Source organism: Pan troglodytes, chromosome 18 (genome assembly GCF_028858775.2).
Source record: "Pan troglodytes isolate AG18354 chromosome 18, NHGRI_mPanTro3-v2.0_pri, whole genome shotgun sequence".
Lineage (NCBI taxonomy): Eukaryota > Metazoa > Chordata > Mammalia > Primates > Hominidae > Pan > Pan troglodytes.
Window position 1 is genome coordinate 54,861,850 of NC_072416.2, and position 24,803 is coordinate 54,886,652.

A 24,803-nucleotide genomic window follows, 5' to 3' on the forward strand; every position below is an offset into this window, starting at 1 on the left:
CTGGCAAAATCGGGTCCTGATCTGGTCCAGCACTGGTAGGGTGACTGCTCCTATGGGAGCTGGGGTGCCCTGTCTGGGATGGCTTCAGGAGCCAGGAAAGGCGCTGGCTCCCCAAGCTTTATAACCCAATGGCCGTGCAGGCAGGGCCCAGGGAAACATGGCCCACACTTTGGGTGATGCCTAGGGGCCCTGGAGGCCACCGCCTGGTCCCAAGCCCCAGGGCTTGTCAGTCTATTGGTGGATATGGATTACAATTCTGACCTGCTGAGCTCTGGTTTGGAGTTACTTGTAGATGTCTCTGGAGGTACACATAGACATTGGGAGACAGGTTGGAGCTAGAGAGACTAACTTTGTGTGAGAGTGTGTGTGTGTGTGTGTGTGTGTATGTGTATATATATACATCTTTTTAAATGTTATACCAGCTAAGCGCAGTGGCTCACGCCTGCAATCCCAACACTTTGGGAGGTGGGAGGCTGAGGTAGGAGACTCACTTGAGTCCAGGAGTTTGAGACCAGCCTGGGCAACCAGGGTCAGGTGGTTGGGGTGACTTGAGACCCCATCTCTACAAAAAGTAAAAACAAATTAGCCAAACATGATGGTGTATGCCTGTGGCCCCAGCTACTTGGGAGGCTGAGGTGGGAGGATTCTTGAAGTCTGGTGGTTGAGGGTTCAGTGAGCTGCGATTGTGCCACTGCACTCCAGCCTGGGTGACAGAGCCAGAACCTGTCTCAAAAAAAAAAAAAAAAAAATTATATAATTCATCTATTCAAAACTACTAAATAATTTTTTTTTTTCGAGACAGAGTCTTGCTCTGTCGCCCAGGCTGGAGTACGATGGCGCGATCTGGACTCACTGCAACCTCTGCCTCCTGGGTTCAAGCAATTCTCCTGCCTCAGCCTCCCAAGTAGCTGGGACTACAGGTGCCCACCACCATGCCCGGCTAATTTTTGTATTTTTAGTAGAGACGGGGTTTCACCATGTTGGCCAGGCTGGTGATCCATCCACCTCAGCCTCCCAATATTAAATAAATTTTTTAAAACCAAATACTAATATGAGAGGTTTTTGAACTCTCATAGAGTAGGACCCAGAGTGTGTCCTCAGGCTAAGGGAGGACACCACCCCTCATATTGTCTTATGCCCAATTTCTGCCTCCAAAGAAAGAAAAAGTAAAAATTAAAAGGCAGAAATGAAATCCACAAGCAGACAGCCCGGCGCCACACCCCGGGCCTGGTAGTTAAAGATCGAGCCCTGACCTAATCGGTTATGTAATCTATAGATTACAGACATTTTATAGAAATGCACTTTGAAAATCCCTGTCCTGTTTTGTTCCAATCTAATGATCGGTGCATGCAGCCCCCAGTCACGTACCCCCTGCTTGCTCGATCAATCACGACCCTCTCACACGCACCCCCTTAGAGTTGTGAGCCCTGAAAAGGGACAGGAATTGCTCACTCTGGGAGCTCGGCTCTTGAGACAGGAGTCTTGCCGATGCCCCCGGGCCGAATAAACCCCTTCCTTCTTTAACTCGGTGTTTGAGGAGTTTTGACTGCAGCTCGTCCTGCTACAAAGCCACCAGGCTATCTCTAGGATCCCTTATGGGGCCCCTCAGGGTCCTCTCTGACAACTCCTTCTTGGATCCTGGCTGAAGATCTCTGCTGCCCCCAGACTCAGAAGAGCCACTCCAGGACTCAGGGAGTGGCTGGCTTTGGGCCAGCCCAGCCCTCCAGATCCAAGGCGGGTCCCCTATCTCCACAATCAAATGGTGTTCTGCCTCCGGCCCTGTCCGGGGACCCTGCTCACCAGCCACAGGCGGTTTAGGCCAACCTCCCTGCCTCCTCCCCAGTGCAGACGCAGCCTATAAAACCACCCTGTGTGTCCTTGCCGACCCTGGCCCCTCCCTGGACACCCAGGCGACAATGGCAGAACTGACCACAACAGAGACACCTGGGGACGCCACTTTGTGCAGCGGGCGCTTCACCATCAGCACACTGCTGAGCAGTGATGAGCCCTCTCCACCAGCTGCCTATGACAGCAGCCACCCCAGCCACCTGACCCACAGCAGCACCTTCTGCATGCGCACATTTGGCTACAACACGATCGATGTGGTGCCCGCATATGAGCACTATGCCAACAGCACCCAGCCTGGTGAGCCCCGGAAGGTCCGGCCCACACTGGCTGACCTGCACTCCTTCCTCAAGGTAAGTGCTGTCTCAGAAGACTGGCCACTTCCTTGCGGTGTGACCTCGACCCAGCTACCTAACCTCTCTGAGCCTCAGTTCGGTCATCTGTGCCATGGGGATGGAGGAGAGTCTTCTTCCTGGGTTGAGAGGCCCCAGTGAAATAGTGGAGCTGCAGAAATCTGGGCACATGTTGGAATGTATATTAGCCAATCACTAGCAACCCAAAGCTAGAGTGGGAGGCCTAGAGAGGTAATGAGCTTCCAGTGAGTAGAAGCATGCAAGCAGGTTGCACACCCCTGAAAGAGACAGGGCAAGAAGGGCCTGGGAAGGTTCACCTCAGAGAGAGGGCTCGCCGGGTTTGCTGCCCGGGAGGCTGGACTGTGAAGAGTGGAGGGCTGGAAGGTGGATTGTCATGACCCCTGTCTGGCCTCACTTTTCCCATATGACAATTGGGCTGAATTGTTCTTTTTTCTTTTCTTTTCTTTTCTTTTTCTTTCTTTTTTTTTTTTTGAGACGGAGTCTGGCTCTGTCGCCCAGGCTGGAGTGCAGTGGTGTGATCTCGGCTCACTGCAACCTCCGCCTCCTGGGTTCAAGTGATTCTCCTGCCTCAGCCTCCCGAGTAGCTGGGATTACAGGAGCGCACCACCACACCCAGCTAATTTTTGTATTTTTAGTAGAGACGGGGTTTTGCCATGTTGGCCAGGCTGGTCTTGAACTCCTGACCTCAAAGGATCCACCCACCTTGGCCTCCCAACGTGCTGGAATTACAGGCATGAGCCACCACGCCCAGCCCAGAATTGTTCTTGATTCTGAGGCTAAGACTTACTAAATTCGCAGGCCTTTTCTCCACCCCAGAGCAAACCAAGACATGGCCCTTGGCTCCATACTGAGATGAAGTGCCAGGAAGAAAGCCCCAGAGGAGGGTGTCAGTCAGTTGGGGCACAAACTAGGAGACCTCCCAGTGCCCCAGAGGTAGAGGCCTGGTTTCAAGACCCAGCCCTCCAGGGACCAACTATATGGCCTTGGACAAGCTTTCACCTCTCCAGGGTGATGATAATCCTGTCGCCCGTTACAAGTCTGGGCAACTGCCTAATCACTTCGAAGGCCACTGCTCTCCCAGGGGGAGGAGGTGTTATGAGCAGGAGCGCCCAGGACTCCCAGTCTCCCATGGCGTCTGATCTTGGATCACTGCAACCTCCACCTCCTGGCTTCAAGAGATCCTCCTATGTCAGCCTCCTGAGTAGCTGGGACCACAGGTGCACACCACCATGCCCAGCTAATTTTTGTATTTCTTAGTAGAGACAGGGTTTTACCTTGTTGCCCAGGCAGGTCTTGAACTCCTGAGCTCAAGCAATCCACCCACCTTGGCCTCCCAAAGTGCTTTTACTACAGGCGTGAGTCACTGCTCCTGGCCTAGGGAGCATTTTAAAAGCCCCTCAAGCAGCTCAACACCCAGTGGGCTGAGGGGTCGGGGGGTGCTCGGTATGGGGCGCAGTGGTGCAGGTCAGTGGGCTGGATGCAGAGACGCCGTCCCTAACACCCCTACCTGCCTGACTTGTGGTCTCTGGGCTGCCAGCAGGAAGGCAGACACCTGCATGCCCTGGCCTTTGACAGCCGGCCCAGCCACGAGATGACTGATGGGCTGGTGGAGGGCGAGGCAGGCACCAGCAGCGAGAAGAACCCCGAGGAGCCCGTGCGCTTCGGCTGGGTCAAGGGGGTGATGGTGAGTGGGGTGTGGGTGATGCGTGATGTCCAGAAATGGGGGTGGGGTGGCAGAGCTCCATCCAGGCTCAGCTCTGACTCTCAGGCCCTGGTGGGGCTTCAGTTTCCCCATCTGTACAATGAATTCAATGAGTTAATAGATCAATAGACAATAGATTAATGCCTGCCGGGGAGTAATTAGAAGAAACTGTGTTTCCCTAAAAAGCCACCAGGGGGCTGCACTAAACACACAAATCCGTAAATGTGTTTTTCTCCTCCATGAAGGGAAGGAAAAGGTTTGCTATAGTGAGGAGCAGGATTGTTTCCAGACAGTAAGACAATCAAGGACACTTGGCTTTGGAGACATTATGGGACTTTACAGAGGGGATCTTATGGGATGTAGAAGGCTTTAGCCCTGCTCCAGGAGGCAGGAGGCTGGGGTTCTGATCTTAACGCTGCCAACTGGCTGTGCCTCCGTTTCTCCATCTGAACCACGAGCCCTCCCCGACCCCCAGATGCTCATATTCAGAGCTGGGATCTCCCTCTTGGGCTGTGTTGCCAGAGCCGGGAACGGCCCTGCCACTCAGTGGGGCCAGCGACCACACCAGCCCCTCCCACCTGGAAGCTTCAGCCTCCATCTCGGCCTCTGGCTTTGCTTTAAATTTGGAAGCTGAAGTCACAGCCACCTGAGCTCTGATATCTGCTCTTACATGGGGCGCTGGCTCACCTGGCATTTGCTGAGCTCCCTGTAAATGCCAGGCTCTGGATCAACTGCTGACCACTGGGGCCATGGTTGGGGCTGGCAGACACAGGATCCTGGGCTTGGGATGGATACAGTGAGGGCTAACAGTGCTGGTAGCCTAGCGTCAGGACTCAACGGGAGGGTGGGAAAATAGGTGGGAGGGATAGGTGGGTCTCTGGTTGCCTCTCACCCTCTTGCCCCATAGAACCAGACTCGGAACCTACTGAAGTGGGTGAAGAAGGGACCCAGGTGTCCCCAGGGCCTAGGTGCTCGATACCCTGCCATAGCAAGGGACAGGGACTTGTCGTTTGGCCTTGGGGTGTCCATCCAGGTGGCCTCTGACCCCCCTGTCCTCCCAGATTCGTTGCATGCTCAACATTTGGGGCGTGATCCTCTACCTGCGGCTGCCCTGGATTACGGCCCAGGCAGGCATCGGTGAGTGCCCCTCTGGGGAAGAGGAGGGAGGGCTTGCCTGAATCCCGTTCTTCCCAGCTTGCCTGAATCCCGTTCTTCCCAGACCCCAAGGTTGCAGGATTAAACTTGAGGTGCAGAGACCAAACGGCCAGACCTTCTCCTCCCTGGTTCAGTCTCGGGCCCCTGCAGTGACAGGGGTCAGGGTGGTGTGGCAGAGGCACGCTGGACATGGGGTCAGCAGGCCTAAGGGCTATTTGCCCTCAGTAAGCCACTTAACCTCTCAGAGCCCATTTCTACCTCAAAGCGTGCAGGTTAGAAAGCTGCACTCTGGCCGGGCACGGTGGCTCATGCTTTGGGAGGCTGTAATCCCAGCACTTTGGGAGGCCGAGGCAGGTGGATCACGAGGTCAGGAGTTCAAGACCAGCCTGGCCAACATGGTGAAACCCTGTCTCTACTAAAAATATTTAAAAATTGGCCAGGCGTGGTTGGCAGGTGCCTGTAATCCCAGCTACTCGGGAGGCTGAGTCAGAGAATTGCTTGAACCTGGGAGGCAGAGGCTGCAGTGAGCCGAGATCACGCCACTGCATTCCAGCCTGGGCAACAGAGTGTGAAACTCCATCTCAAAAAAAAAAAAAAAAAAAAAGAAAGCTGCACTCTGGACAGAACAGGACTCAGATGCTAGCTCTGTAGCCTGCTATGTGACTTTGGGCAAGTTTCTTAACCTCTCTGAGCCTTGGATTCCTCATTAGGAAAATGAGGGTGATAACAGAACCTACCTCATGGAACCGTTGTGGCTTTTACAGGATGCAAGTAAAAACACAGCGCAGATTTGGCTCCCAGAGGTGATCACGGAGTGGTAACTGCTACTTTATTTTTTATTATTAAACGAGGGTAGCTTCCCCTCCATACCTAACAATCCAATAAATGCTGGCTCAAGGGCTCACTGGCTATTCAGAGTATGGCAGGAGGTAGACAGAGACCCATTTTTTTTTTGAGACGAATTCTCACTCTGTCACCCAGGCTGGAGTGCAGTCGCGTGGTCTCGGCTCACTGCAACCTCCGCCTCCTGGGTTCAAGCGATTCTCCTGCCTCAGCCTCCTAAGTAGCTGGGATTACAGGCATGTGCCAGCATGCCCGGCTAATTTTTGTATTTTTAGTAGAGACGGGGTTTCACCATGTTGGCCAGGCTGGTCTTGAACTCCTGACCTTATGATCTGCCCGCCTCGGCCTCTCAAAGTGACAGAGACCCATTTTTCAGATGAGAAAACTGAAGCTCAGAGAAGGGAGATGAACGTAGATCGCATGGTGAATGAGTAGGCAAACTGGGGCTCCTCCCTTGGGAAATGCCCTGCCTAAGCTTTGGGTGCCCCCTGCAGTCCTGACCTGGATCATCATCCTGCTGTCGGTCACGGTGACCTCCATCACAGGCCTCTCCATCTCAGCCATCTCCACCAATGGCAAGGTCAAGTCAGGTGGGCCATCCCCCTTTCCACCAAGGCCCTCCTCTCGTGGGCTCCTAATCCTGGGAACAGGACTCCCAACTTCCCCAACCCAATGGGACACCCAGCCGCTCCTGTGGTTCCGGGAGAGGGCTCTAGGCAGGCTGTCTACACCACGAGATGGCCTCAGCTATCTCCTGCCCCATGGGTCCTGTGGCCACCCTCTCCTGGCCTCTGCCTGCCCTGAGTCCACCCCAGCCAACCGACTCATCTGGTTTCATGGTTCCCGGCTCTGCCCTGATAGGTGGCACCTACTTCCTCATCTCCCGGAGTCTGGGCCCAGAGCTTGGGGGCTCCATCGGCCTCATTTTCGCTTTCGCCAATGCCGTGGGTGTGGCCATGCACACGGTGGGCTTTGCAGAGACCGTGCGGGACCTGCTCCAGGTGAGGCCGGGGGGCTGGACCCTGGGTAGAGGGATCCGGGCAGCCCATTGCACTCTCCTCTGCCCCATCTGGGCTGGGCCCTCCTGCTGCTCTGCCTGACTTCACCCATTAGGAACCACAGCCTGATCACTGTGGGTGAGAGTGACAATCTCATCAAATAAAGGCCATTGCTTTCCCACAAGTCCCCTTTGGGGGTGTGTGTGGCCTTTAGAGCCACACTGTCCAGGCCCGTGCAGCAGCTGCTTTGGGGACTCGATGGCAGGGGTGGTGCTTGAGTTAACATCGTCCTAGCAGAGTGCACCGCACAGGAGGTGCCTCCTAGGTGGGCAGAGTCTGGGGGATGGGGAATTCAGAGGGTGGCTTGCAGCCTGGCCCATTTTCCCTCCCCAGGAGTATGGGGCACCCATCGTGGACCCCATTAACGACATCCGCATCATTGGCGTGGTCTCGGTCACTGTGCTGCTGGCCATCTCCCTGGCTGGCATGGAGTGGGAGTCCAAGGTGAGGAGGCCATGGAGGAGGGAAAGGTGGAGGTGGTCACGTGGAGAAGCGGGGGTTGCCAGGCCTGGGCCCTCCCTGGTCCTCTGCCTTTTCTTTTTCTTTTCTTTCTTTTTTTTTTTTTGAGACAGAATCTCGCTCGATGTCCATGCTGGAGTGCAGTGGTACCATCTCGGCTCACTGCAACCTCCATCTCCCGGGTTCAAGAGATTCTCCTGCCTCAGCCTCCCGAGTAGCTGGGATTACAGGCACCTGCCACCACACCCGGCTAATTTTTATATTGTTTGTAGAGACGGGGTTTCACCATGTTGGTCAGGCTGGTCTCAAACTCTTGACCTCAAGTGATCTGCCCGCCTTGGCCTCCCAAAGTGCTGGGATTACAGGTGTGAGCCACTGTGCCCTGCTGCTTTGTATCTCTTTTGTGTGACAACCTAGGTCCACATGGCCCAGGGTGGGCATGGTGGCTCAGGGGGCCGGGCACCCAGACTCCTTCCGTCTTGTGCTCCCTCCATCCCTGCGCCGTGGCCTTTGTCCACCTGGTCTACCATACCCACATCTCCTCCAGTCAGAGGGAAAGCAAAGAAGGGGGAAATGAAAGGGAGGGAATTCCCTTTTCTCTTTCTTTTTATGGCACCATCTGGAAGTTTCACTATCGCTGTCACACATGGCTGCGAGGGAGCCTGGGGAGGTGTGGCCTTCAACTGAATCATGGATCCTGCTGGCAGACTCAGCCGGACAGGCCCTACAGGCAGGGCAGGACCTGGCCCCTGCAGCCTGTCCTCTCCCCGCATTCTCTGACCTGCAGCTGTCAGAGGGTGGCCTCCTCGCTCTTCCTTGGATGCCCTGAGCTGAATTCCCTGGACAGTTCTCTGGCTTGTTTGTTCTCCCATTTAAGGTGTCTGCTAAACACCTTCTCTCTGGTGACACCTTCCCAGGTCATCCTGCTAAATGAGCTCTACCCAGTCCCCATCACACTCCCTCTTCTTTCTTTCTTTCTTTATTTATTTATTTATTTATTTATTTATTTATTTATTTTTGAGATGGAGTCTCGTTCTGTCACCTAGGCTGGGGTGCAGAAGCGTGATCTCGGCTCACTGCAACCTCCGCCTCCTGGTCTCAAGCGATTCTCCTGCCTCAGCCTCCCAAGTAGCTGGGATTACAGACATCCACCACCATGCCTGGCTAATTTTTATATTTTTAGTATAGACGGGGTTTCACCATGTTGGCCAGGCTGATCTCGAACTCCTGACCTCAGGTGATCTGCCCGCCTCGGTCTCCCAAAATGCTGAGATTACAGGTTTGAGCCACTGTTTCCGGCCTGTATTTTTAGTAGAGACAGGGTTTCCCCATGTTGGCCAGGCTGGTCTCAAACTCCTGACCTCAGGTGATCCGCCCACCTCGGCCTCCCAAACCCCTTCTTACTTTAAATTCATCCTCCTTATTTATCAGCCAAGACAAGAGGCTTAGGTGGTCTTGTTCACTGCTATATTCCCAACTCCTTGAACAGATCCTGCTGCATAATGGGTGTTGAATGAATGAGTGAGTGAATAATGGAGAAACGGGCCCTGGGCAAATCATTTTCTGGCGGGGCTTCCCAGAGAGGTAGAACCAGACTATCTGACCTCTGGGGTCCTTCGCCCCCCCAGGCCCAGGTGCTGTTCTTCCTTGTCATCATGGTCTCCTTTGCCAACTATTTAGTGGGGACGCTGATCCCCCCATCTGAGGACAAGGCCTCCAAAGGCTTCTTCAGCTACCGGGGTATGTGCTGATCAAGGCCCTGACCATGGCTCTGGGGACAGGGACTCTCTACCCAGGAATCTGGCCCATTGTGTGGACACTGGGAGGATGGGATTACCCAATCCCATGGTCAGGGGCTGCCTGCCCAGTGGGTCCCAGCAAGGAGGGTCAAGCCCTCCAGGTGAGCCTTACTCATCAGGCCTTGCTTTTCCAGCGGACATTTTTGTCCAGAACTTGGTGCCTGACTGGCGGGGTCCAGATGGCACCTTCTTTGGAATGTTCTCCATCTTCTTCCCCTCGGCCACAGGCATCCTGGCAGGGGCCAACATATCCGGAGACCTCAAGGTGAGCAGAATACTTGCCCCTCCTGTGTCCTGGCACCGCACAGGGCCTATGAGCAGAATCCTGCTCCCTGCTCTAGTGGCATCTGCCGCTGACCTGGGAGGCAGGGCTTCTAAAATCCAGTCCAGTCCAACTCAGCTCAGTTCAACCCAATCCAACCGATTCCATTCCGTTCTGAGGTTGTTTATGAAGACCAGCTGCGTTCTAGGCTTGAGGGACACCACAGAATGGCTAGGTTCCTCCCTAGTTCCCAGAACTCTCAGCCTTAGGGGAAGACTGGCCCAGCTGTGACCTTAAGAGCTCAGCCTTGCTCATGCACATCTTTGCTGGGCTGACATCCTCCCAGGGCTCCCCACTGCCTTGCTGCAGTCAGGCTTCTTGGCTTGGCATTCAAGGCTCCAGCTCTAGCCTCATCCCTGACCAGTGCCACCCGTCCCATGAGCCTGCTGCAGCCCTGAGGCTCTACTGCTTTGCCCGTGTTACCTTGTCCCTCCTCCACGCCTTTGCCTGTGCTGCGCTCTCTACCTGCAACTCTGTATGCTTGCTTTTTTACCCTGAAAGTCTGTTCTGTTTCTCTTTCTTTCTTTTTTTTTTTTTCTTTCTTTTTTTTTTTTTTTTGAGATGGAGTTTTGCTCTTGTTGCCCAGGCTGGAGTGCAATGGCATGATCTTGGCTCACTGCAACCTCCGCCTCCCGGGTTCAAGCGATTCTCCTGCCTCAGCCTCCTCAGTAGCTGGGATTACAGGTGCTTGCCACCACACCTGGTTAATATTTGTATTTTTTAGTAGAGATGGAGTTTTGCTATGTTGGCCAGGCTGGTCTCAAACTCCTGACCTCAGGTGATCCATTTGCCTGGGCCTCCCAAAGTGCTGGGATTATAGGGGTGAGCCACCATGCCTAGCCTCTTTTATTTATTTTATTTTATTTTATTTTTTTTGAGATGAAGTCTCGGTCTGTCGCCCAGGCTGGAAGGCTGGAGTGCAGTGGCACGATCTCAGCTCACTGCAACCTCCGCCTCCCGGGTTCAAGTGATTCTCATGCCTCAGCCTCCAGAGTAGTTGAGACTACAGGCACCTGCCACCACGCCTGACTAATTTTTGTATTTTTAGTAGAGACAGGGTTTCGCCATGTTGGCCAGGCTGGTCTCGATCTCCTGACCTCAAGTGATCCACCCGATTTGTCTTCCCAAAGTGCTGGGATTACAGGAGTGAGCCACTGCTCCTGGCCTGTTTCTCTTTCAAATACCGCCTTCAACTATCATCTCTCCCAGCCCTTCCATCAGAGTCATGGTTCCCCCAGCATAATGATGTGGGGCCAAATGCGTATCTGTTGCCCCGGCATCTGGAGAACAGAGACTTGCCTCTGTCTCCCTATTCCCTCCCAGCTCAGAGCCTGGCACATACTAGGTGCTCTGTACATGTTTGTTGACTGAATCATGGTGAAATGCAGTGTTTGAGCAGTAGCACAAAGTGCTGCACCAGCAGGGAGAAGGAGAGACTGATGTTGGCAGGGGTTCCAGCAGAATTTCTGGGTGCAGGAGGCGCCAGAGCTGGGCTTTGAAAGGTGACAAGCTGGCGGAACCTTTGCTCAAAGGAGGTGGCAGGCAAGAGGGGGTGATGAATGGGGAGCTAGCCCCACACTGGAAATCACAGCTAACCCCTACCCCAAACCTCCAGTCTCATTTGGAAGGCGCTCCTTGATGCATTTTCTTAAGCAAATTAAGAGCTGTGCATTGAGCCAGGCACAGTGGCTCATGCCTGTAATCCTAGCACTTTGGAAGGCCAGAGCAGGTGGATCACTTGAGGTCAGGAGTTTGAGACCAGCCTGGCCAACATGATGAAACTATGTTTTAGTCTCCACTAAAAACATAAAAATTAGCCGGGTGTGGTGGTGGGCTCCTGTAATCCCAGCTACTCGGGAGGCTAAGGCAGGAGAATTGCTAGAACCCGGAAGGCGGAGGTTGCAGTGAGCCAAGATGGCGCCACTACACTCCAGCCTGGGTGACAGAGCGGGACTCCATCTCAAACCCCATCCCCTGCAAAAAAAAGGAATGCACATGGAGTCGACTGTGAAGCCAGCGTGGCTTTAAGCAGCTATGCACCAGGCGGTGTTGGGCAGGGCCTGGAAATTGGAGAACAGCCGTTGGTTTGGCTCCTCTCCTTTGTCTGGGGAATGGCCAGCAGAGGCCTGGTCTGCCTGCCCTGAGGTCCCGCAGAGGTTGGGCCTGTGCTCAGACAGCCTGGATTCCATGCAGTCTCAATAGATCGTTGCCTGGGAATTTATCTCGATGCCTCATCAAGCTTTTTAGGTTACCAACCAGCAGGCGTCAGCTGTCTCGAAGTTGGATGAGGCCCGCGTGCCTGCACTCTGTCCTAAATGCCCTCAAGCTTTAAGGGGCTCTTGGATGGCCTCCACCCATCCTGTGGGACAGCATCCTCAGCAGCAGAGCCACTGTTTGTGGAGCCCTCACTGTGACATTTTGGGCAAGTCCCTTTAAAACTCCCTGGGCCTCAGCTTCCCCAATTCTAAAATGGGACGAGTACAGCCCCCATCTTGCAGGGCGGTGGGGAGGATTCCATGTGCTAATTCATGTAAAGTGCTTAGAATAGTGCCTGGCTCAGAGCAGGAGCTAAGGGCTTCTTGTTATCATTGTCATTTTTACCATGATATAGACAAGCAAGCCAAGGTCAGAGAGGTTCGGGGGCCTGCCCAGGACTACACAGGTGGCAGAGGAGCCGGAATGCCAGTTTCTAAAACAGAGAGGCCTCAACTACATCACAATTTCATCATCTAACAAATATGTTTTGTGCTGCCTCAGGGCATGCCCCTGTGCGCAATCCTGTCCCCACCCCAACAGCTCACATTTATGGGCACTTGTCACCTGCCAAGTTATTTTCTGATTTCACAGATGGGGAAACTGAGGCTCAGGGATGTTAAGGGGCTTCTCCCAGTGCACACAGCAGGGAAGAGGTGGGCTGAGATGTGGACCTGGATGTGCCTAACGTTGTTAAATCCCCGGGCAACAGTCTCAGAGTTAGGCACATCCAGGTCCACATCTCAGCCCACCTCTACCCAGCTCACCTCTTCTCTGCCTGCCTCTTCCCAGCACATCCAGGGGCTGAGATCTCAGATCTAGATGCAGGAGGCAGGATGGGGGCTGATGGCTGGTGTATTTGTGTTTTCACCACAAATTGGGTGGCTTAAAAACAGACCTATATTCCCTCCCCGTTCAGGAGGCTAAAAGTCCGGGATCCAGGTGTCAGCAGGACCAAGCTCCCCCTGAAAACCCAGGGGAGAATCCTGCCTTGCCTCTTCCTAATTTCTGGTGGCTGCTGACAGTGGCTTTCCTTGGCTGGCAACTGCATCACTCCAATCTCTGTCTCTGTCTCACATGGCCTTCTTTCATCTGTGGGTCCTTTCCTTGTAAGGACACCAGTCATTGCATTTGGGGCCCACCCTAATCCGGTATGACCTCAGCTTCACTAACTGCACCTGCAAAGACCCTGTTTCCAAATAAGGCCACATTCTGAGGTTCTGGGTGGATGTGAATTTTGGGGGACACTGTTCAATCCACTAGAGGCAGGGTGGGAGGCTGGCGTGTTCTGTTGGCTTTGGGTCTGGGGACCCCATGTGCATGGCCCAGTTGAGTCAAACAGGTTTACCGGGCAGGGCTGGCAGGTCCATGCCTACAGGGGCCCTGCAGAGCCCTGGGGTGGAGACTCCACCCAAAGCCCTGGGAGACCGAGGCAGGGAGAAGCAATTCAACAGCTCCACATCTGGGCCACAGAGGGCACTTGGCCAAGGCTTGGAGATCCCAGCAGACCTGGGCTCCAGAGACTCCAGCTCTACACCTCTGTTCCCATTTTCCCCAGGCCTGCCACATCCTCCCTCCCACCTCCTCCTGGCAGCCCCCCAACACACTTGACTTGCTCCTAATCTGCGGTGCCATCTGCTAACTGGATGGTGAGCAGAACAGCCCAGGGAAGGCTGGGGGGGTTTATAAATTGACTTCCCATGGCAGGCCTGGCCTTTGCCTTCAGGTTGGGGTCTGTGTCTGGAAAGTGAGCAGGTCTTGAACTTACTGTAAAAATCCCAGCTTGTGTTGCTGCACCCAGGATCAGTCCTTGGAGCCCGAGGCTGTTGACTTTGGTGTGGTCAGGCCCAGAGCTGTGTCCTCCTCGCAGCTCTCTGCCCTCAGTTTCCCCACCAGCTGTGCAGGGGTGCCCAGGCCACTTCTCAGGAAATTACATTTGAGAAAGTGCCTAGAAGAGTGGAACACATGCTGTGTTCGTGAAGGCTTGTTATCACTGTTAAGAAAATACGAGCGGCCGGGCGCGGGGGCTCACGCCTGTAATCCCAGCAGTTTGGGAGGCCGAGGTGGGTGGATCACTTGAGGTCAGGAGTTCAAGACCAGCCTGGCTATCATGGTGAAACCCCGTCTCTACTAAAAATACAAAAATTAGGGCGCCTATAGTGGTGGTGCATGCCTGTAGTCCCAGCTACTTGGGAGGCTAAGGCAGGAGAATTGCTTGAACCCAGAAGGTGGAGGTTGCAGTGAGCCGAGATCATGCCACTGCACTCCAACCTGGGTGACAGAGCAAGACTCTGTCTCAAAAAAAAAAAAAACAAAAAATAAAAAATAATTTAAAAAAAGAAAGCAAGAAAATACGAGCAGAGATTTATTTCCTAGAACGGAAGGAGAAAATTTGGGGTGTATCCTATTTATGGTTGAGGAACCAGACAAATCAATTGGTGCATAATGATTGAACATGCCGTGAGGGCTGGCGGGGAGGGGAGTCCTGGTCTAGGATGTCAATGTGGATTAATTTATTTCACCAACATCCCTGACAGATGAGGGGCCGGGGTGTGAGAGCACAGCCCCCTGCCCAGCTGGCCGCCTGGAAGTGAACCCGGGCAGGCCGACTCCAGAGCCCACCACCCTGCCCCCGCCCTTACCACCCTCAAAGCAAACCCTGGCCAAGTGTCCTCCATGGCGCAGGCGTGGAGCTGTTGAATTTCTTCTCTCTGCCTCCATTTCCCAGGGCCTTGGGTGGAGTCTCTGCCCCGTGATCTTGGTTGTATTCATCCCTCTCTGGGGGTCCTCAGTCATGAGGCTCCTTCCTCTCTGTGCTGGAACAGGGACTCTGAGGGGCCAAGGTCAGAGGTTGCTGCCCCCAGCCTCAGCCTTAGACAAGGAGGACAGGCCTGGAAGGAGGCCCAGGGGCTGCCTAATGTCCTCCCTCCCTCCCTCTCTCCCTCCTTCCCTCCCTCTCTCCCTCCCTCCCTGCCTCCCTCTCTCTCTCCCTCCCTCCCTCCATCTCTCCCTCCCTCCCTCCCTCTCTCCCTCCCTCCTGCAGGACCCTGCTATAGCCATCCCCAAGGGGACCCTCATGGCCATTTTCTGGACGACCATTTCCTACCTGGCCATCTCAGCCACCATTGGTAAGTGGCCGGCCCAGCCAGTCAGGAGGGGGAGGGACCTGGCCTCCATCCTGCAGTGTCCCAAAACCCTGACCACTGGAGGGGATCAGAGGGTGGGGTTCGACTCTCTAACAACAGGGAGAGCTGGACTGGGAGGGTGTGGAGACCTTAGGATGTGAAGCCTTGAACCTATCTCTGGGGTATCTTGGCAATGATCAGAGCATCTTCATGGCAGTGGGCGTGGTGGGGTCAGACCAGGCTCCTTGGGTCCCTTGAAGGCCCAGATTCATGAGTGTGAAGATCCTACAGGACAAATCTAGGAGTGATGATGATGATGATGATGATGATAATACCAGCAACTGACTTCCCATGTGCCCCGCCCTTTGCATGCCAGTCCTATCATTGTCATTTTCCCTATTTCACCAAGGAGAAAATGGGGGCTCAGAGACGTTAAGTGACCTGCCCAGGGTCACACAGCCACTGAATGGTGGAGCCAGGCTTTGAGCCCAGGTCTGGGCTGTTAACACCTGCCTTGAACTGAGATCCTCACAGGTGTACTTCCTCCCAGTGGCCCCGTTTGAGGCAAGCTGTTCACAAATGGCCAAGGGACTTGGTCCAGCTCACAGCCACTCAAGGCTTGAGATCCAGGTCTCCGATCTAAGGAGGACATTGTGATCTTGGTCACTCAAGCTCTCTGCGCCTCTGTAAAATGGCAACGACAACAAAAATAATAGTAATGCCTGCTCGTAGGTTATTGTAAAGTACTTATCATGGCTCCGGGCACACCTTCATTGTCATCATTATCATTGCATAATGAAGGGACAGCTGCCCATCATCTGCAGCACCTCGCCCTCTGCAGAGGTGGGGCTGGAAGAGGACAGAGTAAGGAGGGAAGGCAGACCTCCCCATGCTCTCCTTCCTCCTCTCAGGCTCCTGCGTGGTGCGTGATGCCTCTGGGGTCCTGAATGACACGGTGACCCCTGGCTGGGGTGCCTGCGAGGGGCTGGCCTGCAGCTATGGCTGGAACTTCACCGAGTGCACCCAGCAGCAAAGCTGCCACTACGGCCTCATCAACTATTACCAGGTACTGCCAGGAGAGCTGACCCACCAGACACAGTGGGGGCTGGGTGGAGGCTGCAGGGCCCCTTGCAGGCCTGGAAGTTTGTTGGGGGGACATAGTTTTGGGGGTTGAGGCCTAGGCTTAGGAGAGAGGGGTTCAGAGCCCAGGTCTGTCCAGTCCCGACCTGTGGGTGGACACTGGGATCTCCAGGGGTGGGTTGTGGACTCAGGTGGAGGCTCAGGACCCAGCCCCTGCCCGCAGTAGGGAATGAAGTGCCACAGATGGGGCTCCTGGCTCAGCCCCCACCGTGGAGTCCCTGAGCCCCAAATCCCCACAGACCATGAGCATGGTGTCAGGCTTCGCGCCCCTGATCACGGCTGGCATCTTCGGGGCCACCCTCTCCTCTGCCCTGGCCTGCCTTGTCTCTGCTGCCAAAGTCTTCCAGGTGAGGCCGCAGAAAGGGGTCGAGATGACAGGGGGTGGGGAGCCTGGGCTAGAGGCACAATAGGGCGGGTCCCTGGGTGACTGCTACAAACACCTGAAGGTGTCATTAGACTGGGGTCTCTAGCCAGAAGGGAAAAGGAGCTATCAGCAAACTCATGAAGGAAGCAGCCCCCTCCGACTTGACAAACACCTGCAGTCCCCACCCCAAACTCCCACCTGTGCCACCAGCATCCTGTCCACAACTCCACCATTCAAGCTCTACCCGAAGCCATCCATCCCCCAGTCATGCTCTTTTACTGTCTTTACGGTAGGGCGGGGAGGGTGGAGGGGGTGAGCATCCCTGTTTAATAGAAACAGACACCAGGACCCAGGTTAGGGAGGTCACAGAGGGCACCGAGCCGGGGCTGGAGCTCAGGTGGCCCCAGGGGAGGGGAAGTGGCAGGTCCCAGCCTAAGGGTGAGTGCGGCATCTGGTGCTGCAGTGCCTTTGCGAGGACCAGCTGTACCCACTGATCGGCTTCTTCGGCAAAGGCTACGGCAAGAACAAGGAGCCCGTGCGTGGCTACCTGCTGGCCTACGCCATCGCCGTGGCCTTCATCATCATCGGTAAGGCTCTGCCAGGGCTCACAGGGCCTGGCCTCCTGTTCCCCTGGCCGGCCATGAGGGTCTTGGGGGCCGGGCTCTTCTCCTGCCTCCTCATCTCCCCGCCGGGCCTGACAGTTAGTGGGCACTAAGAGGCTAAGTCTTGAGGGGTGAGGCCCCACCTGGGAGGAGACATCGGGGGGCCATGTGATCCTTCCCCTTCCCACCTCCAGGCAGGGTGGCTCCCAAACCATGTCAGGCAGCAGAGCCTTCTGCTTTGTTAGAAGAGAACTTACCTGTTCCCCCGGTCTGCGTTCACGTGTCCTGGCAGCTAGCATCCCCCTCCCTAGGCCTAAATGAACCCCAGAACACCTTTGGAGCATGGGACAAGCTGACTGGTCCCTCCTTGGGATGGGATACCAATGGCTGGTCAGTATCCTCATAGGTATATAAACTAGACAAACCTAGTTCCTCAGGCCTAGGGCTTCTAGACTCCTTGGGCTTCAAGGTGGTAGATGTCTTAAGAGAAAAGAGCCCAGGTAATCGGTTCATTAGATCAACTTCCTATCCAGGCTTTGCCATGTGCCAGCTGTGTGACCTTAGACAAGGTACTTCACCTCTCTGAGCCTCATTTTTCTCATCTGCAGAATGGGAGCAATAGTGCCTAACAGGTGTGTCTCAGATGGGCAGGAAGAGACCACCTGTGCAGGAAGACCTACATGCATTCATATATGCACACGCACTCATATGTGCACACATACTCACATGTGCACATGCCCGATATTTGCCTAATTTACTTAGCCACGGAGGCAGAACTTGCGAGGAGAGAGGTGGCCACACCAAGCACGGGCAGTGGCCATGCTGCAACATGATGTCCCCTGGCCCCTGCTCCCTATGCAGGAGTGGGATGGGGGTAGACTACTGGCCAGCCTCCCTGGGCTCATGGGCACCCTCCTGCCAACAGTGAATCCATGCCGTTCAGGCTGGTATCACAGTCCATGAGATTTGCCCTGATAGCCTAGTCACTATTACCCAAGGTAAGCTTTTCAGGCACCAGGCACTACTGGGTCCTGGACCACATGAAGAGGTGGGAGGGATGGAAAAGTCTGGTCAGACTTGATGTTCCCCGGCCCCGTCTCTGCTTCCTGCTCACCGGGGCCCAGAAACACATTTCCCTGCAATGTACCCTGATGCAGATTCGATGTCCTTTCATCTAGAGGGGGTCTGACTTGACTTCAGACTGAGGACCATGATCTCAGATGCTCCGGGCAGGGTTCTTAGGTGATTACATGAAATCATGGACAGAGGACCTGGCACATTGGTGCACGTCGTGTTTTGGGATCCCCAGAAGCAGGCCCCGAGACAAGGATTCATATGTAAAAGTTTATCTGGGGTGCTGGGGGAGTAGCAGGGGAGGGGAACAGGGAGACAGGGAAGAGGAAGCAGTTCTTGGGTGGGTTACCACTGGGGTACCAGTGGGGTGGAGCTGTGTTACAGCCTTAGGTGTCCTGGGCCACATTGCAAAATGTATTTCTGGCCAGGCACAATGGCTCACGGCTGTAATCCCAGCACTTTAGGAAGCCGAGGCAGGTGGATCATTTGAGGTCAGGAGTTCGAGACCAGCCTGGCCAACATGGTGAAACCCTGTTTCTACTAAAAATACAAAAATTAGCTGGGCGTGGTGGTGCATGCCTGTAATCCAAGCTACTAGGGAGGCTGAGGCAGGAGAATTTCTTGAGCCCAGGAAGCAGAGGTTGCAGTGAGCCGAGATCACGCCACTGCACTCCAGCCTGGGTGACAGAGCGAGACTCCGTCTCAAAAAAAAAAAAAAAAAAAAGTATTTCTTGCTGTCATTTGTGGTCAAAACAGTGTGACAGCCACTACCGTTGGTCATCCCATAGCCTGATGGGGTCTACTCTCACACTGACCCCCACTGTCTTAAAAGCTGGGCACTTACAGTTTACAAGACACCATCCCTTTGAGCTTCACAAAAGGATGGACCCATCTCACAGATGAGGTGGACCCATTTCACAGATGAGAAGGTTGAGACTGACTGAGCCTTGGTGGCCTGTCTGGGGCCCCCCACCCTGGGAAGGAGGGTGCCAAGCCAGTCCTTGGCAGAGTTGCCCAACAGGCTGTCCTCTCTCTCCCTGGGTCCCCGAAGCTGAGCTCAACACCATAGCCCCCATCATTTCCAACTTCTTCCTCTGCTCCTATGCCCTCATCAACTTCAGCTGCTTCCACGCCTCCATCACCAACTCGCCTGGTAAGCAAACCCTTCACCCACCTCAGGAGGAGGCACCCAGGGGGCAGGGGGAACTGGGGCATGGGGTGGGAGTGGGAGGCATGGGTGGAGGTTGGCAGCCCAAGGTCACCTCTCAATTTAAAACCATTGAAAGGGAACATTAATATAATAATAGCAGCTCTCGGCTGGGCTTGGTGGCTCATGCCTGTAATCCTAGCATTTTTGGGAGGCGGAGGTGGGCGGATCACTTGAGGTCAGGAGTTTGTGACCAGCCTGGCCAACATGGTGAAACCCTGTCTCTACAAAAACACAAAAGTTAGCCAGATGTGGTAGCGGTCACCTGTAATCCAAGCTATTCGGGAGGCTGAGGCAGGAGAATCACTTGAACTGGGAAAGGGGAGGTTACAGTGAGCAGAGATCGCGCCATTGCACTCCAGCCTGGGTGACAGAGCAAGACTCTGTCTCAAATAATAGTAATAATAATAATGATAATAATAATAGCGGCTCTCCTTTCTCGTGCACTGACAGTGTGCACTTTACATGGATTCATACATTGTTTACCATCTGTAGGGGTTTTCCAGTCTTTTCCTTCCCCAGTTTTACAGGAATCAGGAGCCTGGTTCTTCAGAGAAAGAGAATTGCCCAAAGTCACAGCTAGGGCTGTCACGGACAGTGTTGCAGGTTGCACACTGCATAACTCTGGGAGGCACCATTCATATCATAGACTTCATACATTTGCATGTTTATGATGGAAAACTTCTGGCAGATGGCAATAAAGAGTCTTGAGGAAGACTTTTTCTTTTTCTTTTTTTGAGATGGAGTCTGGCTCTGTTGCCCAGGCTGGAGTGCAGTTGCACGATCTCGGCTCACTGCAAGCTCCACCTCCCGGGTTCATGCCATTCTCCCGCCTCAGCCTCCCCAGTAGCTGGGATTACAGGCGCCCAGCTAATTTTTTGTATTTTTAGTAGAGATGGGGTTTCAGCGTGTTAGCCAGGATGGTCTCGATCTCCTGACCTCATGTTCCGCCCGCCTCAGCCTCCCAAAGTGCTGGGATTACAGCTGTGCCTGGCTGAGGAAGACTTTTTCTAACCAGCTCCAAATTGCCATTGTCTTTTACTAGGCCACCTTTTACATAGACCCCAATGTGTATGATGGCCCTGGAGTTGCACCATGAGGCAGCTGTCACTAGTGGCAGCCCTGGCCTGGCCTGCTGGTGGGGAGCCAGGCAGAATCATGTCCTTCCCCTTCCATCTCACCCCCTTGGCACCATGGGAGCTGGTGCTGTTGCTGACATGGGATGTCCCGTGGCTGTATTTGGCCAGAGCTGGATGCTCCTGGTGAAATGCCAGCCGAAGCAGGCGTGTGATTTGCCCCAGAGCCTGTAGACCCAGCCCAGGAGGCAGGGTGGGTGGTGCTCATGGCTGGTGGGTACAGGCTGGGACCCCGGCTCTGGGCACTGCTGGCATTACTGCCAGGCCCTGCCCAGCAGCTCTGGCCTAGAAAGAGGCTCGACTGCCAGGCATGCCCACTGACTGGTGCCCTTGGCCCAGGGTGGAGACCTTCATTCCAATACTACAACAAGTGGGCGGCGCTGTTTGGGGCTATCATCTCCGTGGTCATCATGTTCCTCCTCACCTGGTGGGCGGCCCTCATCGCCATTGGCGTGGTGCTCTTCCTCCTGCTCTATGTCATCTACAAGAAGCCAGGTGCGCATCTCAGCTGCGGGGCCTCGGCCCTCCTCCCCCAGGGTAGCCATGCAGGCGGCCCTGCCCTCCACCCCAGTCGGAGGGCCCTGAGTCAGGCTCTGTGCTGTCCAGGGCCCCTCTCTGCCCCTCCCCTTTATCCCTCCCGATGTGGCAAGAAACCCCAGGGGATGTCCCCACTCAGGGCCTATGCCTCGACCTCTAAGCCACCCCTGGGCACCCAGGACCCTGGAATCCCCTGTCCGAAGGACCCTGAGTGAGCTTCCAGGGCCTGCTTCAGCCTCTTCCCTAGGGCTGTCCCCCAAGAGGGGCCAGCAGGCTGCTGTGCACACCTAGGCCTCAGAGGTGGCTGAGGGCTGGTTGTGTGGATGGCAGGCAGACAAAGCTTGGACTCCGGGCAAGGTCTCTACTTGGCTGCAGGCAGGGACCCTGGGGTGGCAGCGACCTGAGGGCAGGAAACAGGACTCTAAGAAAGCCTGGGATTCTAAGTGTCAACCCGGGCTTCTAGGCCATTGCAAAGGTTTGGCAAGGCAAGAGGATATCGTGTGGAGCTTGATGTGTAACTTTTTTCGGGGGGGACTGGGGTGCAGTGTCTCATTCTGTCACCCAGGCTGGAGTGCAGCAGCACAATCTTGGCTCACTGCAACCTCCACCTCCCGGGTTCAAGCAATTCTCCTGCCTCAGCCTCCCGAGTAGCTGGGATTACAGGTGCATGCTACCATACCTGGCTAACTTTTGTATTTTTAGTAGAGACAGGGTTTCACCATGTTGGCCAGGCTGGTCTTGAACTCCTGACCTCAGGTGATTCGCCTGCCTCGGCCTCCCAAAGTGCTAGGATTACAGGTGTGAGCCACCGCGCCTGGCCTTGATGTGTAACTTTCCAACGTGCAGCCACGCGGTCCGCAGGCCTCCACCCTGCAGGCTGCCCATCCCAGGTGGCCCTGCTCCCACGGGTGCCCGGTGCCTAGAGAAGGCCGACATTACCTCTGTCCACGTGTCTGGTTTCTTCTAGTGATTCCTAACTCTGCTCTCACCCCCGCTGCTCCCTTGCTCTCCCAGAGGTAAATTGGGGCTCCTCGGTACAGGCTGGCTCCTACAACCTGGCCCTCAGCTACTCGGTGGGCCTCAATGAGGTGGAAGACCACATCAAGAACTACCGGTGAGCAGAGCTGCCGGGACCCATCTGGGACCCCGGGGCCAGTGATGGCTCCACCCTGGGAGTTTCCAAGCCTAGACCTGTCACCTGACCCAGGCAGATCCAGGGTGTGTGCAGCCTCCACTCAGAGAGGGAACAGACATGGAGGAGCCACCCAGCCACCACAAGACAGGGGTGGACATATCCTGATGGGGACCAAGCAAGTCAAGGGGCCTCCCCATGCCTCGGTTTCCACAGTGGAAACGTGCTTTGTTGTTGAGGTGATTGTTGCTGCAGCTCCCATCACAGTATCACCAGAGCCAATGGTGACGAACCTCCCCTGGGTACCCTTCAAAGCTGATTCTCCTCTTTGTAGAGGAGGTTTATGCACCTGCCATCCTCTTCCCACCAGATCCTAATAATTATTGGCAATATCTATTTATGTCATGCTTACTATGAGCGAGGCACTTGCAAAGTGCCTTACACAGCCTTACAAGAACCGGCTGAGGTCCAGGAAATTACTAACCCAGTCCCAAGAACACTGAGGCACAGAGAGGTTAAGTAACTGGCCCCAGGTCACACAGCTGGCGAGTGGCCGATTAAGTCTGGCTCCAGTTGACTCAGGTCATGGCCCTTGACCACTGCCCTCTGCTACCTCTCGATGCAGAGGCTGAGTCACCTTCCCGGGTAACTGATGAGTTTGTAAGTGACAGGTTTCCTCACTCCCAGGCTTTGTTTTTTCCCCCACCGTGCTGGGCTAGGCAGGGCAGGGGACATGCATGGGGGGTAGCATTTTGTGGCCTGAGCAGGAAGGACCAGGGAGACTAGTGTGGAGGTCACCAAAAGAGCAGGAAGGGCCCCAAAAGTCACCCTGGATTTATAGGTGGGAAGCCGAGGCCCCAAGCATATAGGGTCATGCTGGTGGCCACACCACCATTCAGGGAGCCTGGGAGGTGCCTTTCGCACCCAGACCCCCGTGGGCTCTCTCCTGATGGCTCCTGCCCTTTTCCCTTCCCTCCTCAGCCCCCAGTGCCTGGTGCTCACGGGGCCCCCCAACTTCCGCCCGGCCCTGGTGGACTTTGTGGGCACCTTCACCCGGAACCTCAGCCTGATGATCTGTGGCCACGTGCTCATCGTGAGTGGCCCCTGGAGGGGCACAGGGGACCAGGCATGGTGGCTCATGCCTGTAAACCCAGCACTCTGGGGAGCCAAGACAGGTGGATCACCCGAGGTCAGGAGTTTGAGACCAGCCTGGCCAACACAGCTCCTGGGGGAGTCGCCTGGGTGTGATGTCCACCCACAGAGTGGGGGCCGAGGGGATGCGGAGCAAGGGGCACCCAGCCAGGCTTCCCCCATGGACCCCATTCTCTCACCTTCCTGGCCCCTCTTGCTGGCTTCTCCCCCAGCTGCCCTGCCTCTTTTCTGCCCCCTCCCTCTCCCTTCCTCCCCACTTTCTCCCCCACTCCTTGTGTTTCCCTTATCTGGGCAAAAGAAAAGGGCACCGTGGGTGCTGCCAAGCCCCTGGGGCAGCCTCCAGGGCAGGAGAGGGGTTGGATCTCAGGCTGGAGGGTGAAGGCAGCTGGTGATGTCCCCTGCCCCTCCCACCCACAGGGACCCCACAAGCAGAGGATGCCTGAGCTCCAGCTCATTGCCAACGGGCACACCAAGTGGCTGAACAAGAGGAAGATCAAGGCCTTCTACTCGGATGTCATTGCCGAGGACCTCCGCAGAGGCGTCCAGATCCTCATGCAGGTGCCATGGACTGGGGGCTCCCCTACAGGACTTACGGCTTGGTGGCACAACCTGGAAGGCAGAAAGTCTTGGCGGCCCCTTTGCTTAAGCCCCTTTTGCTGCAGAAGGAGCCCCAACTTTTTTTTTGAGACTTGTTTTGCTCGTCACCCAGGCTGGAGTGCAATGGTGTGATGTCAGCTCACTGCAATAACCTCCGCCTCCCGGGTTCAAGCGATTCTCCTGCCTCAGCCTCCTGAGTAACTGGGATTACAGGCACCCACCACCACACCCGGCTAGTTTTTTTGTGTTTTTAGTAGAGACGGGGTTTCACCATTTTGGCCAGGCTGGTCTCTAACTCCTGACCTCAGGTGATCCACCTATCTCGGCCCCCCAGAGTGCTCGGTTTACAGGCATGAGCCACCATGCCTGGCCAGAGCCCCAACTTTCTTATGTCTCCAGATGTGCTGGTTCTGGGCACTTTCTCGGAATGCCCAGGACCTGGGAAACTGACTTGGAAGCCTGTGGGGGCTGGTGTCACCTTGGCCAATTCTAACTCTTGGGGGCACTGGGAGGGATGTAGGGTGTTGGTGACCAAGCGAGAACTAGAATCGAGGATTCTGGAATTCAGATATTTCCTCCCATCAGTCATCTTTCTCCCAATAAAGTTTTGTTTTGTGCAAAACAAAAATTTTTAAGATTATATATATATATATACTTTTTTTTTTTTTGAGAATCAGCACATCTGGAGACATCAGAAAGTTGAGGCCCTGGCCAGGTGGATCACCAACTCTGCCCCTCTGATGGGTTCCCCATCTCACCCCTATCCCCTGGCAGGCCGCAGGTCTCGGGAGAATGAAGCCCAACATTCTGGTGGTCGGGTTCAAGAAGAACTGGCAGTCGGCTCACCCGGCCACAGTGGAAGACTACATTGGCATCCTCCAGTGAGTCGGGGGAGAGGAAGGGGCTTGGGGTCTGTTAATTTGGGCC

General features: G+C 55.0%; 1 protein-coding gene across 4 annotated transcripts in view; it reads left to right on the forward strand.

Annotated features, from left to right (window-relative positions):
• The first annotated feature begins 1,635 nt into the window (after nucleotides 1–1,635).
• SLC12A3 (solute carrier family 12 member 3) overlaps nucleotides 1,636–24,803 on the forward strand; it is a 49,549-nt gene continuing 26,381 nt past the window's right edge. The window contains exons 1-18 of one of the 4 annotated variants that reach the window (XM_510983.8): nucleotides 1,636–2,198; nucleotides 3,757–3,903; nucleotides 4,983–5,058; nucleotides 6,414–6,509; nucleotides 6,781–6,920; nucleotides 7,311–7,421; nucleotides 9,065–9,176; nucleotides 9,370–9,500; nucleotides 14,854–14,938; nucleotides 15,847–16,001; nucleotides 16,315–16,422; nucleotides 16,903–17,026; nucleotides 19,167–19,268; nucleotides 20,798–20,953; nucleotides 22,010–22,109; nucleotides 23,109–23,220; nucleotides 23,697–23,837; nucleotides 24,651–24,757. In XM_510983.8, coding sequence (XP_510983.5) covers nucleotides 1,917–2,198; nucleotides 3,757–3,903; nucleotides 4,983–5,058; nucleotides 6,414–6,509; nucleotides 6,781–6,920; nucleotides 7,311–7,421; nucleotides 9,065–9,176; nucleotides 9,370–9,500; nucleotides 14,854–14,938; nucleotides 15,847–16,001; nucleotides 16,315–16,422; nucleotides 16,903–17,026; nucleotides 19,167–19,268; nucleotides 20,798–20,953; nucleotides 22,010–22,109; nucleotides 23,109–23,220; nucleotides 23,697–23,837; nucleotides 24,651–24,757 — 2,285 coding nt within the window. In that variant the 5' untranslated portion in view covers nucleotides 1,636–1,916. The remainder of the gene's footprint in view (nucleotides 2,199–3,756; nucleotides 3,904–4,982; nucleotides 5,059–6,413; nucleotides 6,510–6,780; nucleotides 6,921–7,310; nucleotides 7,422–9,064; nucleotides 9,177–9,369; nucleotides 9,501–14,853; nucleotides 14,939–15,846; nucleotides 16,002–16,314; nucleotides 16,423–16,902; nucleotides 17,027–19,166; nucleotides 19,269–20,797; nucleotides 20,954–22,009; nucleotides 22,110–23,108; nucleotides 23,221–23,696; nucleotides 23,838–24,650; nucleotides 24,758–24,803) is intronic. The other 3 variants (XM_009430847.5, XM_001138088.7, XM_009430848.5) reach the window with 3 other exon arrangements.